The sequence below is a fragment of the Hypanus sabinus genome, unplaced genomic scaffold (assembly GCF_030144855.1).
Source record: "Hypanus sabinus isolate sHypSab1 unplaced genomic scaffold, sHypSab1.hap1 scaffold_602, whole genome shotgun sequence".
In the NCBI taxonomy this organism is placed as follows: domain Eukaryota; kingdom Metazoa; phylum Chordata; class Chondrichthyes; order Myliobatiformes; family Dasyatidae; genus Hypanus; species Hypanus sabinus.
Window position 1 is genome coordinate 233146 of NW_026781458.1, and position 19478 is coordinate 252623.

Below are 19478 nucleotides of genomic sequence, written 5' to 3' on the forward strand. Positions count from 1 at the left end.
GAGATTTGTAAATCCACACGATCATGTAGAGAGAAAGCAATTACGAAGAATTCCACACACATTCCACGCTGGGTAAACGAAATAACAGTCGCCGATGATCTTATCCGTCGATTAGTTCCGAATTCCACTTAGAAATATCACCAGGTGACAGTGACAGGAATATCGTTTCCAAGTGGTTACCACAGAACACTCGGATTCCAGGTAGGGGCCAACAAAAGTGATACCACAGGATACTCCAGCAAATCCACACATACGGATAATACGAAGTGACAGTCACACATCCGTTGTGCACTGCGTGCCGATAATCAACCCAATCTTCTGGGCGTGGAAGAGCTCCAACCTTAGAAGTGGCAAGCTGAAGGTCCAACAGCTTGTGCCTGTGTGTGTGTCTGTCTCTCCTCTCTCTCTCTCGCTCTCTCTCTCTCTCTTTCTTTCTCTCCCTCCCTCTCTCTCTCTCTCTCTCTCTCTCTCTCTCTCTCTCTCTCTCTCGCTGCCGCATTGTGTGACTGACGTCACAGTCCCGCCTCACTCAGGCACTTAAAGCGACATTCACAGTGAACAAATCTGCGGTCTCGCAACACAATGCTCCACTAAATTCTGACAGCAGACTAGCGAGTGAAACTTCGAGTCAGAAACCAAAGTGTTGCCAGCCTGAGTCAGGGCTTTGGGGCTCCAGAGAGAGATGGGGTCTAGAGTTTAAGAGGAGGAGGAATCAAACCAGCAGGATGTGGTTACAAAAGAAAGATCAGAAACATTTGGAAACTGGTTGACCTAAAGAAATGTGGTTAATTTCTGCAAAACTCTGGTGGAAATCAACAGATCCGGAAGCAAATGTGGAGAGGAATAAATGGACAACGTTTAGGCCGCGCCGCTTCTGCACGCTTAGGCTGTGTACTCCGCTGCTTAGTTGCTGCTTGAACTACAGAATTCCTCCAGCATTGTGTTTGTGTGCGTCGCTGTATTCCCAGCAACTGCAGAATCTCCTGTGTTTTATAACTGCATTTTACTTTGGCATATGATACACGTTGATATTGAGTATATTGTTTATGGGAGCCGCTTTCTGCGTTAAAACAGCTGCAGAATTTTCTATACACACACGAAAAAAATGAGGTATGTATATTGAAACAGTCCCTGCAGAAATCGTTAATGGCAGTGTGATTACCCATATGGCAGTGCATTTAATATTTCGCTTACTCTGAAGCACCGAACAAATGCGCAAGCGTCAGGGTTGATGACGTCCCCAAGTATCACGCATGCGCACAGTGCACAGAAGGCCTTGCAAATACCAGGTGCAGGTAAGAGCGATCCTCTACGTTTTTATCTTAAACAGCGACTGAGGGACGATTCCTCTGAAATCCGGACACCGTTACCCGCAATCCCGGGACTGTCCTGCTCTCTCCCCTCTCTCTCAGCACCACGATCCGTACACGGGCCCCAGGGAGCTACCGGCTGATGAGGGAATGGGAACCGATGGATCTCTCAGACAGAGCTGAGCTCCAGCTATCTAAATGCAAGGATCAGGATCTCGGAGAAAGGGAACAAAATCTTTTACATCACCAGTTGAGAAAATCACCTTTGTTCTTTCCTCAATCACAAACAAGGGAACATCTGCAGATGCTGGATTGCATCTGGATTGCTGGCAACATAAATTGCTGGATGAACTCAGCTTTAGTACACTTTTCCATAGATGCTGCCCGGCCTGCTGAGTTCCTCCAGCATTTTGTGTGTGTTCTTGTTCTGGACTTTTCTACCGGTGAGAATATGTTTTGTCCCATTCTCTTTGGGTACATAATGATATCAAACAACTTTGTCCTGGGCAACAAGTAACTTTCACATCACAAATGTGCCGGACTCCAATGAGACAGACTACTGCCCTTCCCTTCATATTCATTGGCTTTACCATCACTGTAAGTCAATTGGGGGAGACTTCAGGGAAAATATTTATGTAGAATACAGAAACTGGTGATACCTGTGTGCATTGTTGGTGATGAAAAATTGCTGCAGAATTTGCAAGTTGGAAGAAGTGGAGTTATATTTGGAAATCTGACTTTTCAAACATAATTTAGCAAGCAAACCACATATGGACAGTATGCAAAAGCTTTGTTGAGAAAATCCTTCATTTCCGGTTACAAGCCTGCTACATAGGTTGTGTGAGAGTGCAGATGAACTGGACTGAACCCAGAGGAGATCAAAGTTCCTATTGACAGTGATTTGCTAGCTCATAAGATGAACACCTCTCTGTATAAAACTCACTGTGCACATATTGTCACTGGCAACAAAATGCACAGTACAAGATTTATGTGCACACTGGTTATTCCAAATTAGAGGAGATATTAGAGGGAAGGAGGGGAGACATCCAGTGTCCCTGATGCCTTCACTGACAAGATGTGCATCCAGCTGCAGCTTGTAACCCTGCACTTTAAGGTGTTGGAACTTGAGGTAGATGAATTCCACATCATCCGGCAGTTGGATGTGGTGATGGATGTGACATGAAGTGAGGTGAGTTGCACCTAAGGTGCAGGGCACAGGAAACTGTGTGAGAGTCAGGAAGGGGAATGCGGTTAAATGGTCATCATTGAATAATCTTGTGGCCATCCCCCACAACAACAGGTAGACCACTTTAGAAAGTGTTGTGGGGAGAATTAACTGGCAGAGGAAAATCAAAGGGGTGATAGGGGATTCGTTAGTTAGGGGGACAGAACAAAAGGCGACTAATATCTTAGGCTTGCTAGATGTAGCGTGGTGTGGGGGGGGGGCGATATGATTAAAATAAGTTGTAGGGGGAATGAGAGCCAGAATGACAGAAAAGATAGTGGAGAGGGTGAATCGAATTGAATTGACTTTATTACATAAATACTTCATAAACATGAGAGGGAGAAAACTACATTACATCTCATTCTAAATCTGCAATGTGTAATTTATAGTAATTTATAATAGATAGTTTGTACATAGGACAGTCAAGATAACATCGAAATGCAATTGTATCTGCATGAATTAATCAGTTTGATGACCTGGTGGAAGATGACGTCCCAGGGCCTGTTGGTCCTTTTGCTGTGGTACCGTTTCCTGGATGGTAGCAGCATGAACAGTTTGTGGTTGTGGTGAATTTGGCTCCCAATAAACTTTGGGCCCTTTTTACACACATGTCTGTGTAAATGTATTGAATGGCAGAAAGTTCAGAACTACGGATGCGCTGGGCTGTCCACACCACTCTCTGCAGGTTCCTGTGATTAAGGGAAGTACAGTTCCCATACCAGGCAGTGATGCAGCCAGTCAGGGTGCTCTCAATTGTTTCCCTGTAGAAAATTCCTAGGATTTCGCCCCATCCCGAACTTCTTCAGCTATCTGAGGTGGAAGAGGTGCTGCTGTGCTCTTTTCACAACACAGCCGGTATGTACAGACAATCTGAGATGCCTGGTGATGTTTATGCCGAGGAACTTAAAGCTGTTCACCTTCTCAACCCCAGATCCAATGATGTCAGTAAGGATTAGACTGTCTCCATTCCTCCTGTCATCCACAATCAGCTCCTTTGTTTTGGTGACAGTGCGGGAGAGTTTGTTTTCTTGACACCAGTCAGAATAATTGCTGGCAGAGTCAGCAATCAAATGGTTGAGCATGGTGCGATGAATGTGCTGAGCTGTGTATGTCACAATGCAAGAAGCCTCGTAAGAAAGCCAGATGAGCTCAGGACAGGGAATTGTGATATTGTAGCCATTATTGGGACTTGTTTACACCCAACAGTCTGAGGAATTTAGAGGAACAAATTTGTAGAGAGATCACAGACCATGCCAAGGAACAAAGGATAATTCAGTAAGTGATTTTAACTTTCCATATATTGACTGGGACTCCCATACTGTAAAAGGACTAGATGGAGTAAAGTTTGTCAAATGTGCCCTTAGTACGTAGAATTCCCGACGTAGAAGTGTGCAATAAGCTGTTAGGAAATGATCCAGGGCTGCTGACAGAATTTAGTAAACATCATACCATGAGATTCAAAGTAAAGATGGAAAAAGAGAGGTCTGGACCACGGGTTGAGATTCTAAATTGGAGAACAGTCAATTTTGATGGTATCAGAAAGGATCTGACAAGTGTGGTTTGGGACAGGCTGTTTCCTGGCAACGGAGTATTTGTAAGTGGGAGGCCTTCAGAAGTGAAATTTTGAGGATATAGAGCTTGCATGTGCCTGCCAAAGTAAAAGTTGAAAGGTAACTGGTCCAGGGAACCTTGATTTTCAAGAGAAATTGAAGCCCCGGATATTTTGTTCCTCTAAAAGCCTCAGACTGTTGGGTGCTACTGAGATCCATTAATGACTACAAATCACAATTCCACACACTGAGCTCATCTGACTTTTTTGTTGTCATCTTCTGTTAGGTTCTAAAAGCTTCTGAATAGTTTTTGCTCTTTTGTTTGCCCTCTGTTTGACTTTTATGTTGGCTCTGGCTTCTCATTCCAGCCACTGTTGTGTCCTCAATGTTTTCACTTCTTTGGGATATATTGATCACTCACCTCTTGCTTGCATTTGCCCTATCTATACTCTCATGGTATTCTATACTTCTAACAAGTCGTCCGTCCAATGTTTAATTTCTTTGTGTATGTTTGGAGCCTTTTTTAGGTGCATATGATGATGAGGGGCATTGATCGTGTGGATAACCAGAGGTTTTTTTTCCCAGGGCTGAAATGGTTAACACGAGGGGGGCATAGTTTTAAGGTGCTTGGAAATAGATACCGAGGCAATGTCAGGGGTAAGGTTTTTTTTTTACACAGATAGTGGTCGGTGCGTGGAATGTAAGCCAGCAGTGGTTGACAAAGCAGATACAATGGGGTCTTTTAACAACCTCTTGGATAGGTACATGGAGCATAGAAAAATAGAGGGCTGTGCACTAGGGAAATTCTAGGCAGTTTCTAGTGTAGGTTAAATGGTCGGCACAGGACTGTGGGCCAAAGAGCCTGTAATGTGCTGTAGATATCTCTGTTCTATGTGAAGGAGCAAAGCAACTTTGGTTATTCGCCGATCCTCTATTACCACCCCCATCACTAAAGATGACTTAATTATCTCTGCTGGGGCCCCTACAATTTCTGCTCTTGCCTCCCACAGGGTCTGAGGGAGCACCTGGCCATACCCTGGAGATTTATCCACCCTAATCTGCCTCAGGATGGGAACCACCTCCTCTGCTTTAGTGTGTACGGGGTCCACGATGTTAATGCTGCTTTTCCACACTTCCATTGACTTTGTATCCCATTTGCTGAGGAAACAGAGATGAAAGTAAATGAGGATCTCCCTCTCTGCTTTGTTTCCACACATAAGATTGCCACGCTGGTCTTCCAGAGGACCAACTTTCTCCCTTGCAATACTTTTGCTCTTAATCTATCAGTAGAATCCCTTAGGATTATCCTTCATCTTTTCTGTGAGGGCAACCTCAGAATCAGAATCAGACTTTAATCGCCAAGTACCTGTACACACACAAGGAATTTACTTCCAGCAGATGTTGCCTCTCTGCTCATAACAATAATAATGATAAATATAAATGAAAATATAGATTATACATACAGGTAGTGCAATCCAAGTAATAGTTAGCCGACAGTTAACTGGCAGTCAACTGTTCAGCAAAGTGACCGCAGTAAGGAAAAAACTTCTCCAGTGCTTATTAGTCTTAGTCCGGAGGGATCTGAGGTGCCTTCCAGACGGAAGCAGTTCAAACAGTCCGTGCGCAGGATGGAAGGAGTCCTTTATGATGTTCCCCGCCCTCTTCTTCAACCTGGAAGAGTACAGGTCCACAATAGAGGGCAGGGAGGCTCCAATGATGCGCTCGGCATCTTCCTTTAGCCATCCTGATTTATTTCTTATAGCACAGAACACTAGAGGGGAATTCTAGGCAGATTCTAGAGAAAGTTACATGGCTGTCACAACATCTTAGGCTGAATGGCCTGGAATATGCTGTAGATTTCTATGTTGAACAACCAATTAACTTCTCTTCTTTAACCTGTGCAGGGTCCATGATTTTAATGCGGCTTTTCCACACTCCCATAGAATCTTTGTCCATCTCCTAATAAATAGAGATGAAAAATTATTTAAGATCTCCCCCATCTGCTTTGGTTCCACACGTGGATTGCCATTCCGGTCTTCCAGAGGACCAACTTTGTGCCTTGCAATGCTTTTGCTCTTAATCTATCTCTAGAATCCCTGAGGATTATCCTTCATCTTTTCTGTGACAGCAACCTCATGCCTTCTTTTAGCCATCCTGATTTATCTCTTATGTGTTCTCTTGCATTTCTTATACTCCATAAGAAACTGCCTGTCGATCCCTGTTATGCAATTCCATTTTGTGCTTCACCAGGGTCTCAATATCTCTTGCAAACCAAAGTTCCCTACATTTTCTATCTTTACCTTTTATTCTGGCAAGGAGATACCCGCTTTGTACTTTCAAAATTTCGCTTTGAAGGCCTCCCATTTACCAAGCACACTTTTGCCATAAAGCAGCCTGTCCCAATCCACAGTTGCCAGATCCTAGTGTTGATTCCAGGTGTGGATCCATGTCCTGAACACATCCACCTTTCCTACGCTGCTCCTTGTATTGAAATATACAGGCCTCAGCATATTCACCGCACCATGCTCAACTTTTTCATTCCTGTCTTTGAGGACTGAACAACATCTGCCTCCACAACCTCTCCACTACCTGTTCTGTTATTCAGGCTCCCATTCCCCCTGCAACTTTGGTTTAACCATCCTTATCCTCACCTCCCTGCATGCAGCTCTATCAGCCCTTTGGCTTTCTGCTCCCAGATCGATAAAAAGGAGGTACAGGCAGATAGGAACAAATGGAGTACTTTTGAAATACAGGAAATTCAAGTGAACACTTATGAAAGAAATAAAAGAAGGCATCAGGTTGCCCCAGCAGACAAGGTGAAGGAGAATCCTCAGGGATTCGGCAGATATGTTAGTAGCAAAAAGATTGCAAGGGAAAAAAATTAATCCTCTGCAGGATCAGAATGATAATCCATATGAGGAGACAAAATAGATGTGGGAGATTTATTTTGCATCCGTATTGACTCAGGAGATGGACACAGAGTCTGTAGAAGTGAGGCAAAGCAGCATCAACTTCATGGACCCTGTACAGATTACAGAGGTGGAGGGATTTGCTATCTTCAGGTAAATTAGTGTGGATCAATCCCCAGGGCCTGACAAGTTGTTCCCTAGGATCCTGCGGAGGACAAGTGCCAAAACTGTACGGGCACAGGGACAGATATTTAAATAATCTTAAGTGGCAGGTGAGGTACTGGAGGATCGGAGGACAGCCGATATTGTTCTGCTGTTCAAGGAAGGCTCTAAAAATAAACTGAGAAATTGCACATTGGTGAGCTTGACATCAGTAGTGGGAAAGGTCTTGGAATGTTATGTGCAGGAACCCGATATATAAGTATTTGGATCGATGTGGACTGATTAAGGATAAACAGCGTGCATGGTAGGTCATGTCTAACCAATCTTATAGAGTCTCTCGAGGAAGTTATCAGAGAAATGGATGAAGGCAAAGCAGCAGATGTTGTCCACATGGACTTTAGCAAGGCACTTGACAAAGTCTCATATGGGAGGTTTGTCAAGAAGGTTCGGTCACTCAGCGTTCAAGATGAGACAGTAAATTGGATGAGACACCGTCTTTGGGAGAAGCCAGAGTGTGGTAGCAGATGGTTGCCTCTCTGACTGGAACCTGCGACTAGTGGTTGCCACAGGGATCAGTGCTGGATCTGATGTTGTTTGTCATCTATATCAGTAATCTGGATGATAGTGTGGTTAACTGGATCATCAGATTTGTGGATGACACCCAAGATTGGTGGTGTAGTGGACAGTGAGGAAGACTATCATGGCTTGCAGTGTGATCTGGACCAGCTGGGAAAATGGTTTGAAAAAGGGAAAATGGAATTTAATGCAGACCAGTGTGAGTTATTGCACTTTGGTATGACCTACCAAGGGAGGTCTTCCACAGTTACTGGTTGGGCACGGAGGAGTGTTGTAGAAGAAAGGGACCTGGGAGTACAGGTCCTTAATTAACTGAAATTTGTATCACAGTCAGATGGAGACGGAAAAAAAGATTTCAGCCCAATGGCCTTCATGAACCAAAGTACTGACAACAATAGATGGATTTTATGTTCACTTGTAGAAGACATTGTTGAGGCCTAATTTAGAGTATTGTGTGTAGTTTTGGTCACCTGCCTACAGGAAAGCTGTAAAAGAGGTTCAGAGAGTTCAGAGAAAATTCACAATAAAGTTGCCAGGTCTGGAGGACTTGGGTTATAAAGAAAGATTGAACAGGTCCAGACTTTATTCCTTGGAATGTAGAAGATTGAGGTGAGATTTGATTGTGATAGAGGGCATAGATAGTGTAATTGCAAGCTGGCTTTCTCCACTGAGATTGGGTGGGACTACAACCAGAGGCCAAGGGTTAAGGGTGAAAGGTGAAATGTTATGTGGAACATGAGGGGAAACTTCTTCACACAGACAGTCATCTGGGTGTGGAATGAGCAGCCAGCACGACTGGTGCATGCGAGATCCATTTCAACATTTAAGAGGTTTGTGTAGGTACCTGGATGGTAAGGGTATGGGAGTGGGCAATTTAAATAGTTCGGCATAAACTAGATGGCCCAAAGTGCCTGTTTCTGTGTTGTAATTTTCAATGACTGTGACAAAAACTTGAAATAATACAAAAATTCACTCTAAATCCTTTTTAACAGATGTGCGGACCAACCATTCATCTCAGCAGGAATTTTTTATATGGTGTTAAAACTGTGGCATGTTAAGTTAATAATACATAAAAGAAAATCACAGTTGCACGTCAAGAAAGACTATTTGTGTGAGACTGTTTCAGTTACTGTGGGGCCAGGCACCCATGCAGCTCAGCAGGAGGAGGTAATAATACCAATGGAGAGAGTCAAACTGAGCGAGGGTTCAAATTGGAGATGGCCAAAAGCCCCATTCTTATAGAGACAGGAAGAGCATCAGAGAATTGATGGTCATTGCAGATACCAGCACTCTGCCCAGTCAGGAGATGATATCTCTGTCCAGCTTGTTTTGAACCTCACTGTAACAGTGTGATACCAGATCAAACCTTGGCAACTCAAGTAATCTCATCTGAAATGTTGTCCTACACCCATTGATGGATTTTGCAAATCTTTTTACAGGTTAAATACAAGAAGGAATTTGTCTCCAGGAAGCTCAAACATGACACGCCAGTTTTGTTGTCTCTGTCTAGATATTTAAGAAGTGGAGCAAGGGATTCAATCGACCATTCTTCATGCTCAGACAGTGGGGACAGATTCACTCGGTTAACTGACCAACTGGCATGTCCATCATTTTACACAGGAGAAAGGCCATTCACCTTCTCAGACAGTGGGAATGGATTCACTCGGTCATTTCAACTGAAGGTACATTAGCAAGTTCACACTGGGCAAGGCCATTCACCTGTTCTGTGGGTAAGAAAGGATTAACTCAGTTTTCCCACCTGTGGACACACCAGTCAGTTCACACCAGGCAGAAGCTGGTCATCTGCTGAATTTCTGGGAAAGGATTCACTCAGTCTTAATGGCTCACCAGGGAGTTCACATCAGGGAGCGGCCATTCACTTGCTCAGTCTGTGGGAAGAGATTCATTAAATCATCCGACCTGCTGAGTCATCAGCGAGTTCACACTGGGGAGAAGCCGTTCACCTGCTCAGACTGTGGGAAGAGCTTCACTCACTTATGCAACCTACAGAATCATCAGCCAGTTCACACTGGGGAGAGGCCATTCACCTGCTCAGAATGTGGGAAGGGATTCACTCAGTCATCCCATCTGAAGGTTCATCAGCGAGTTCACACTGGGGAGAAGCCATTCATCTGCTCAGTCTGTGGAAAGGGATTCACTGATTCATCCACCCGGCAGAAACATCAGCGAGTTCACACTGGGGAGAAGTCGTTCACCTGCTCAGAATGTGGGAAGGGATTCACGGATTCATCCTGCCTACTGGTACATCAGCGAGTTCACACTAGGGAGAAGCCGTTCACCTGCTCAGAATGTGGGAAGGGATTCACTCAGTCATCCCACCTGCAGAGACATCAGCGAGTTCACACTGGGGAGAAGCCATTCAAATGCTCAGAATGTGGGAAGAGATTCACTCAATCTTCCACCCTACAGGCACACCAGCGAATTCACACTGGGGAGAAGCCATTCACTTGCTCAGTCTGTGGGAAACAATTCACTCTGTCATTCCAACTACTGAAACACCAGCGAGTTCACACAGGGGAACGGCCGTTCGCCTGCTCAAAATGTGGGAAGAGGTTCGCTGGATCATCCAACCTACAGAGACATCAGCAAGTTCACACTGGGGAGAAGCCGTTCACTTGCTCAGTCTGTGGGAAGGGATTCACCCAGTCGTCCCAACTACTGGCTCACCAGTCAATTCACAATGGGGAGTGGCCATAGTTATGAATCTCTGGGTTTCGTTTGCTGTGGGCTGTCATTTTAAGAGAGAGCGAGAGAGATTAAGAAGGTGAATCAGTCTGACTTGCAGCTTGTTTACATTGCTCGCAGCTTGTTTCCTTTTAACCAAGGACACAGACAATCAGAGTCAGACGGAGACGAAGGAGGAAAAATGGAAGGATCGAAACCAGGGAACTAGAGGCCAAGGGTCACTGTTTGGAACTTTCCTATGCCCACAAGGGTGGGTTAATTATCGATTCACCATACATCGTATATGTAGTTGTCACCGCGTTTGATCCATAGGAGTGGATCTGATTTGGGGTGTACTATGAAGACCACAGATGTGTTAACCCTTCCCTGGGTGTGGTGTGGTAATTCACTTGAAGACGATACCGCTTGTGACAAGTCACTTTCGGTGATAAATCTTATGAGGGTTTGGAATGACGACAAATAAAATCGACAGCGACTGTTGTGTGGTTTTACCACCATGGAACCTGTGGAATTCAACATAATTGCCTTCTCTCAACATTTACCCTGGATTACAAATATCTCTCTCATCACCTGAACTTTCATACTTTGCTATCTCAAGAATCCAAGCCTTGTTTCTCCAGAGCTCAATAGTTTGGGAGTTTTATTTAAACACATATATACACATAACACTGTTAACTTTTGTTTATCTTGCTTTAGTTACTATATTACAAGTAGATTCTAATACAGATAGTTTTAAGATCAAAAACAGACTCCAGGTATAGTCTATTGCTGCTGGTTCGTTTCTAAAACGTTATGATTCGTAACAAAATTGGGGCCTGCATCCAGTATATGAACAGATTTGGGGGCGTATTCATTAATTATCAATTTCATCCCTTTTCATTTATTGGTGTGTGGAAAATCAGCAGCAATGGATGCTGTTAGATGTCTGGATGCTGACCAACCTGTGAGGCATTAGAGGATGCCAGAAGGGTTGAGTTGTTGAGCCTTGCTAGAAGGGTAAAACTTGCTAAGGTGAAATTGACAATGAGGAGGGCACAGATGCAGAGGATAATAGCTGAACATTATGTATCTGAGGGTGTGTTTAAAGTGGAGGAGTTGGAGGTGTTTCCTGAAAGTAAACCTCGTGAGCTTGAGCTCCAGTACAAGTGAGAAAAATTAAACTGGAGGCTGCGGAAAGGCAGAGGCAGTTTGAGGCTAGAGAAGCAGAAAAACAGAGAAGAGGCAGAAAAATAGAGGGAGGAAACAGAAAGACAGAGGCTGTTCGAGCTGGAAAAGATAAAGAGGTTGCAGCAAAGGAGTCCAGCGTTTTTCTCTGGTGATAAATTTGAGGCCAGTTGGGAAGTTAAATTGGTCCCTACATTTGACGAGGCAGAGATTGATAAATACTTTCATCATTTTGAGAAGGTTGCTCAGAGTTTAAAGTGGCCAGAAGAGGTTTGGCTTATTCTCTTACAAAGTGTAATTAAGGGGGAGGCTCAGCAAGCCTATTCTGCTTTGACAGTTGATGAAGCAGCTGATTATGACATAGTGAAACAGGCTGTGCTCAAAGCTACGAGTTGGTCCCAGAATCATACAGGCAAAAGTTTAGAAATTTGAGGAAATCCGTGAACCAGACTTTTATGGAATTTGCTTATGAGAAGATTGTGTGTTTTGACCGCTGGTGCACATATAAAAATGTGAATGATGATTTTAACAGCTTGAAAGAGTTGGCTTTAATTGAAGAATTCAAAAGGTGCGTCCCTGATGACATAAAGACATATTTAGATGAAAAGGATGCTGCCACTTCGCAGGAGTCTGGGAAACAGTTGAAGGAGAAATATTCTGGTTACTTCTTACTATTGTAAGAAAGCTGGTCATGTGATGGCTGACTGTTCTGTCCTGAAGATGAAAAAGGAAAAGGAGGCAGTCCCAAATGCCCGTGGTCAGTATGTTGAAGCAGCTATCAACCCACTGGGTTCTGAACATGCTGTTGAGGTTCAGTTAAGGTCTGAGAGGTCTGACCGAGTTAAGAAGGGATTAGATCATTTTATGTCAGATGGGTTTATATTAGTAAAGGAAGTGTCAACCCCGGTAACAGTGAACATTTTTTGAGTTACTGGGGCTTCTCAGTCACTTGTATCAGACAGTGTTCTAAAGTTTGGTGATGATTCTAACACTGGTGAGGTAAGTCTTATTAAAGTCATTGGGGGCGACATGGTTTCCGTGCCATTGCACAAGGTAACTTTACTGTCAGGGTTCGTTTCAGGACCTGTTAAGATCAGATTATGCTCCAGTTTACTGGTGGAAGATGTTAGTTTGCTGTTAGGGAATGAACTGGCAGATGGTAAAGTTGTTCCTGCAGTGCAGTTAACAACTAACCCAACCACTGACGACCCACAGATGGATTTTAACATTTTTCCTTCCTGCACAGGAACTCGAAGTTTGGCTAAATTGTCTGCCGATGTAGACGAGCTGATAGCAGAACAGAACCAAGACCCTGAGATTGAAGCTTTAAAAGAAACAGCTCTCTCAGATGATGAGATTATCAAAGTGCCAGCAGGGTATTATTTCAAGGATGGTGTGTTAATGCGGAAGTGGAGGCCACCTGCTATACCAGCGAGTGAGGAATGGGCAATTGTTCACCAAGTTATAGTTCCTTAAGTTTATAGGGCTGAAATTTTAACTTTGGCCCACAGTATACCCTTAGGTGGCCATTTTGGAGTGAATAAAACGGTAAACAGGATTACGAAATAATTCTACTGGCCTAATCTGTGGAAAGATGTTATGAGCTTTTGCAGAACCAGTCACACTTGTCAAGTTGTGGCTAAACCTAATCAGGTCACCCCAGTGCCCCACTGTGGTCTATACCTGCTTTCGGTGAACCCTTTTCAAAATTTATAGTGGATTGTGTTGACCCATTGCCAAAGACTAAAGCTGGCCATCAGTATCTACTAACTATTATGTGTACTGCATCCGGATTCCCAGAGGAATACCTCTCAGAAATGTTAAAGCTAAAACTGTGGTGAAGGCTCTTACCAAGTTTTCTACATTTTCTGGTTTGCCTAAAGAAATCCAGTCTGATCAAGGACGTGATTTTACATCTGGATTATTCCAGCAGGTAGTTTATCAGCAGGGAGCTGAACAAATTGCAACATCTGCATACCATCCAGAATCACAAGGGGCTTTAGAAAAATTTCATTCTACCCTCAAAACAATGATTATGACATTAAAATGTTGAAAATGGAAAAGACTGGGATGAAGGAATACATTTGCTTTTGTTCGCAGTAAGAGAGTCGGTACAGAGATCACTGGGCTTTAGTCCATTTGAACTTGTATTTGGTCAGAGAGTGAGGGGACCTTTGACCTTGTTAAAGGAACAGTGGATTGATGGGGATGTACCTGTTAACTTGTTAGACTATGTTTTGAAGTTCAGAAATAAACTACATCAAGCCTGTAGTCTATTGAGACAAAACCTAATGATTTCTCAAAACAAAATGAAGTGTTGGTTTGATAAGCGGGCTTGCAAAAGAAAATACCAGGTGGGAGATAAGGTGCTTACCTTATCTCCAATGTTGACAAATCCACTTCAGGCGAAATTCAACAGACCGTATGAAATAGTCTCTCAGATTAATGATGTGAATTATGTTATTAAAACGCCCGACTGACATAAACTAACACAGTTGGTACACATAAATATGATAAAGCCTAATTTTGACAAGCAGGCACCGTCTGTGAGTGTTGTTGTCAAAACAAATGAATCTGGCAACCCTGAGAATGAAACAATCGACTCGTCTGAGACTTTTCACAAGCCAAACGTGGTCCCAGTTAGGCTAATGAACTCGGTTGTTCTGGAAAACATTGATAACAAGTTGGCTCATCTGCAGCCAAAGCAACAACAGCTGAAAGAATTAATTCTAAAGTTTAAGGATTTATTTCCCGATGTTCCCAAGCAAACCGCGGTTGCAGTACATGACGTAGATATTGGTCAAGCCAAACCGATTAAACAACACCCATATTGCATGAACGTAAAAAAATGTAAATTGGCTGAGCAAGTGTTGTAAGTGGGGAAACAGATTCGATACGTCTCAGAAGCAAGGACTTTGGACAGAAAATGATTTTATTTACAGAAGGCAAACGTGGGAAAACGGCAACAGAAGCAACACGCACAATTTACAGCAGTCGTGGGGAAAGTCGGTTCGGCAATAAAACACACACGGACAATTACTAACGAACGTGGGAAAATCGCCTGGGAACAAAGTGGACGCGCATAACACCCGCACTCACACGCAAACACACAAAGGAAAATTCTATACGATATCCGCCAGCCCTTGACCCTGTGCAGGCACAGCTCTGTGTTATTAAAGAGAGTAATCAACGCTCCCATCCTACAATGCACAGCTCACTAACAATTTCTCCAGCGCCGTTCCACGGTTCTCAGCCTGGAGTGAAGCAGGGTGGTCTCTCGGAGATGGCAAAGGGAAAGCACACGCGGCACCCTTTATAGTGCACAGGGATGGAGGGTCCAGCCCAGGTAATCTATAGAGGGGCCAAAGGCTCCGTGCCAGCAGAGTTAAGCAGATTACAAAGGCCAATTGCTCGAGGCCAAGTACAAGGCTAATTAAAGGGGCCAATGGTGAGGTGTGTATTTGGCAGGTGGTGTGCCTTGACCAGGTAGTGCGTAGGTTTGTCACGTGAAAGTCACGACCCCTCCAATACAGTCTACCCCACGGATCCACGCCACTCGCCAAGCATTACATGTAACAGAGTGAGAAGGAAAGTGATATATCTTAATGGAAGTCTTACACTTAACTATTTCTAAGGTTAACGCTGTATGTGACTGTCCAGAACTAAAGAAAGGCAGACGTGCTCGGAATGGTTTGGCAAGCACAGCATAACATACACACAGCGATGATAACGAGAGGTAAAACGTAGAGAGAAGGCAATCACGCCGAATTCCACGGTGGTAATTAATAAATATCAGTGGTGGAAGATCCTCCGTCGAGCCGTTCCAAATCCACACACGAATTACCACCAGAGTGATCTGTCACAGGGATGCCGTCTTCAAGGGGTTCCCACATCACACACCCAGGCAAGGTGTAACTTCGAGTGGCCCCACAGGACATTCCCAGATCCACTCCTTTGGATTATGCAGAGTGACAGCCACACATCCGAAGTGCTCCGGATCGATGATCACCGCACCCTTGTGGGTTTAGCAGAGTTCCAAATCCCCAGCCTCGACAAGCTGGAACTGCTGCCTTTTCCAGGTTCGCTCCTCTCTCTCTCTCTCTCTCTCTCTTCTTCCGACTCCTGACCGTGACTGTCTGCGTCCTTGTTTTAAAGGTAAACAAGCTGCGAGTCGGTCAGTGAACAACATCATAGTCCTGCCTCACTGAAGCGCTCTGTTAAAGTGACAGTCCACAGTGAACGAAACCTGCGGGTCCGTAACGGTGCATTGATGGGCGAGGAGGGGTCAAACCTTGATTGGCAGGTGACGTGCCTTCCGACCGGGTAGTGGGCAGTGATGTCACGTGACAGTCACGACCCCTCCGATACACTGGGTCAGGAAATGTTCTCTCAAACCGTTCAGTCTCAGTGTACTCCCGACATAAAAACAATTAACCCTGTCTTTCCCTCCAGGCGACCAAGAACGCTCGGAGTCGGCTTTCCTCCAGCAGCTGGTTCTCACAGCGCCAGTGCCTGGATCCCAGCTCAGAGCAGATGAGGACTGAAACAGACGTAGGAATAGGAGCAGGAAGCAGGTCGGGTCAGGTGCAGGCACAGGAATAGGATCGGGGCAGAGGTAGCTGGGGCACTGGTGCCCGAAGTGGACACACTAGGGTTTCGGGTGTTAGGAGAGTCCCTCCGAAAGTGCCCCACCTGACCCACGGGGCAGGAGCAGGGACTGAAACAGACGTAGGAATAGCAGCAGGAAGCAGTAGTCGGCTCAGGTGCAGGCACAGGAATAGGATCGGGGCAGAGGTAGCTGGGGCTCTGGTGCCCGAAGTGGACATCCTAGGGTTTCGGGTGTTAGGACAGTCCCTCCGAATGTGCCCCACCTTCCTGCACGTAGCCCCAGAAGCACCCGCCTGAATCACAGGGGTAGTAGCAGAGACTGGAATAGACGTAGGAACAGGGACAGGGTTAGAGACAGGGTCAAGGGCAGGAGCAGGGGCCGGCACAGGTGTAGGAGCAGGGATGGGATCAGGGGCAGAGATAGCTGAGGCACTAGTTCCCGAAATGGACTCCCTGGGTTTTCGGGTGCTAGGACAGTCCCTCCGAAAGTGCCCCACCTCCCCGCACGCATGGTACCGTGGGCACTCAGAGTTCCAATACACCTGATAGTCTACCCCCTCGGGCCGGACAGTAAACCGGCCCTCAACGTCGTCCTCCATTTCCAGCTGCATGAACACCTGACGCCGGAAAGAGATTACGTTACGGAGGGTGCGTCTCTTAAATTTGAGTCTGATGTCAGTTATATCTGACCGCACTTGTCCCAAGCTGTCTAGTGCGGGAAGCAGGACCTCGTTGGGGATTAAACGTGTCCGTTAAGCTGCGTGGAAATGTCACCAGCTTCATGTTTAAAAGGATGTTTTCCACCGTGATCCCCCCAACTAAGATCCCGGTGTACTAACTCATCATTCTCTAGATAAAACACTACCTTCCCGAACTCATTCTCTGTGGCCAAAATACCACCTTTCCCAAACAAGTCCTCCATAGCCGCCACATATTTTTTGCAGGGCGGTTCTTAGATTCAAAATACATTGCACTCGCGTTCCCCTTTCACCGACCAAAACAAGGCGTTGTCCGAGGCTGGAGTTGCAGCCGCCTTTGTCCAACTCCCCGAAGGCCTGCAACTCCGTGGAGAACGGACCGGCATGCTGACACTACGTCCAAATCTAGAGATATACGGATGTGCCGGTTATAAAGTCCTGGAGCGAGTGGAGTAACTGGCCGGAAAAGTTTGTACTCGACAGTATCTTGCAGGCTCGGCGCCAGAAATTTCAACGCCAGGAAAGGCTCCGTTAGTCCTACAGAACTTCAGGCCGTGAGGAGTCAAGACTTCTCAACAGATGCTCCGGCTCCAACACCGAACGAGAATCACGACAATAAAAGAGGAGGGACGTTGTCCCGATGTTAATGGGAGAACAATGGCGTTTGTCTCCGTTGTTTGGAGCAAACCGGTCTCCTGGCGAATTGCCAGCAGCTGCAGCTGGGAGCCCGGCATTTAGCAGCCGTCAACGAACCCAGTCCAAACTGGCAGAAAAACTCCAAGCGAAGCTTCCACGCTAAAACAGCCGCTCACTTATATGTCCAAGAGACAATTCGAAACATCTCCAAAGTTTCTCACGAACTTATACAGCAGATTTTCCCCGATTTCTCCCAGCTCATTCAGAACAGCTCCACGCTGTGTCTGACCCTGCGAGTGTGTGTTTGGATGATGTGGACGGAGATTCACTCTGTGTCTGACCCCGGGAGTGTGTGATGGGTGATGTGGAGGGAGCCTCACTCTGTGTCTGACAGAGGAATTGTGCGATGGGACAGTCTGGAGGGAGATTTTCTCAATGTCTGACCTGCGATTGTGTTATTATACAGTGTGGAGGGAATTCTCTTGGTATCTGACCCGGGTAGTGGGTGATTTCATGGTGTGGACAGAGATTCTCAATGTCTGACGCTGGGAGTGTGTAATGGGACGAGGTGTAGGTAGGTTCACTCTGTGTCTGACACCGGTAGTGTGCGATGGGATGGTGCGGAGGGAACTTCACTGTCTCAGAACCCGGGAGTGTGTGATGGGATGGTGGAGAGGGAGATTTACTGTGTTTCTGACCCCCAGGTGTATGTAATGGGAGGATATAAAAGGAGCTTCACTCAGTGTCTGACCCTGGAGGGTTCTGATGGAACGATGTGGAGTAAACCACACTCTCTGTCTGACACAGAGATTGTGTGATGGTACGATGCGGAGGGAGCTTCACTCTGCGTCTGACACAGAGACTGTGTGATGCGACATTGCAGAGGGATCTTCACTGTTTATCTGATCCGTGGAGAGCGTGATGTGGCCCTGCGGAGGGGCATACACTCTGTGTCTGACCCTCTGCTATTTCTGACCGTTGTGGACGCAAGTCTGATAGTATACCGTATATGAGCTTCCAGTCTCTTTTGTTGATTTTGTCTGCAAAGCCAGGAGAATGCTCATTAAGGTTGGGGTCCGGAGAGTGGGTGTATCTCGGGTGCGAGGAAGCGGTGGTCAGCCTTGATGGGGATGGGGACTGAAGAGATCCTGGGGACTGGACAATCTCAGCCTGGAACTGAGGCGCAGCTGTACCACTTCATTGTGAGTGTGTGGTTCCCTCTGTATGTGTGTGTGTGTGTGTGTGTGTGTGTGTTTCAATGTGTGTGTGGTTCCCTGTGGTGTGATGGGACGGTGTGGAGGGAGCTTCACTCTGTGTCTGACCCCGGGAGCGTGTGATGGGACGATGCGGTTGGAGCTTCACCCTGTGCTGAATGCCGGTATTCCATCCCGCATCCCATTCGTACTTGGGAACCCAGTGAAATCACGTCTGACATTACAGAATTACAGACATTACAGGCATTAACTGTCTGTGGGCGCCTAATCTCTGAGACGCTGCTGTACCAGTGTGAGGAGCTCAGAACCATTATTGCAGTTCACCGAATGCGGGGGGCAGCAGTAACTCCAGGTCTCCTCTAGTGAGACTCAGGAATGCAGGAAGTTACAGCGGTTTATTGATTTCATCATGACAAATGCAAATTAAGGAATGTGTGAACTGGATAGGACGCGGAATCATGTCACTGCGGCACCGCCTCTGAGATCACAGAGAGCTCGGCTGAAGCCAGGATCTGTTAGAACAGTTAGAAAGTAAACGTGTATTGCAGGAAATCGGCCAACATGTCCTCATCCAGCGAGCAGGGCTGTTCACACATTCAGATCTTCACAACTCCACTCTCAGTCCTGGTCTGGGTTCCTGCAGTGATCTCAGTTCCCTCTCTCCTGTTGGACTGAACCGATTCCAGTGCAGCCTGAAACAGATGGGAGAATAAAGATGAA

The 19478-nt window shown here is 45.7% G+C and overlaps 2 protein-coding genes across 5 annotated transcripts in view; one reads left to right on the forward strand and one right to left on the reverse strand.

The window, feature by feature from the left end:
- Positions 1–1256: 1256 nt before the first annotated feature.
- On the forward strand, positions 1257–11811 carry LOC132389563 (zinc finger protein 239-like). Its single transcript, XM_059962037.1, has 2 exons — positions 1257–1295; positions 9172–11811. The coding sequence occupies exon 2, from the start codon at positions 9572–9574 to the stop codon at positions 10448–10450; it is 879 nt and encodes a 292-aa protein (XP_059818020.1). The 5' UTR covers positions 1257–1295; positions 9172–9571; the 3' UTR covers positions 10451–11811.
- Positions 11812–19134: 7323 nt separating this feature from the next.
- The window catches only part of LOC132389564 (NACHT, LRR and PYD domains-containing protein 3-like), a 46739-nt gene continuing 46395 nt past the window's right edge, over positions 19135–19478 (reverse strand). For all 4 annotated transcript variants that reach the window (XM_059962038.1, XM_059962040.1, XM_059962042.1 and 1 more), the window contains one exon: positions 19135–19450. In XM_059962038.1, the coding sequence (XP_059818021.1) occupies positions 19363–19450 (88 nt within the window). In that variant the 3' untranslated portion in view covers positions 19135–19362. The remainder of the gene's footprint in view (positions 19451–19478) is intronic.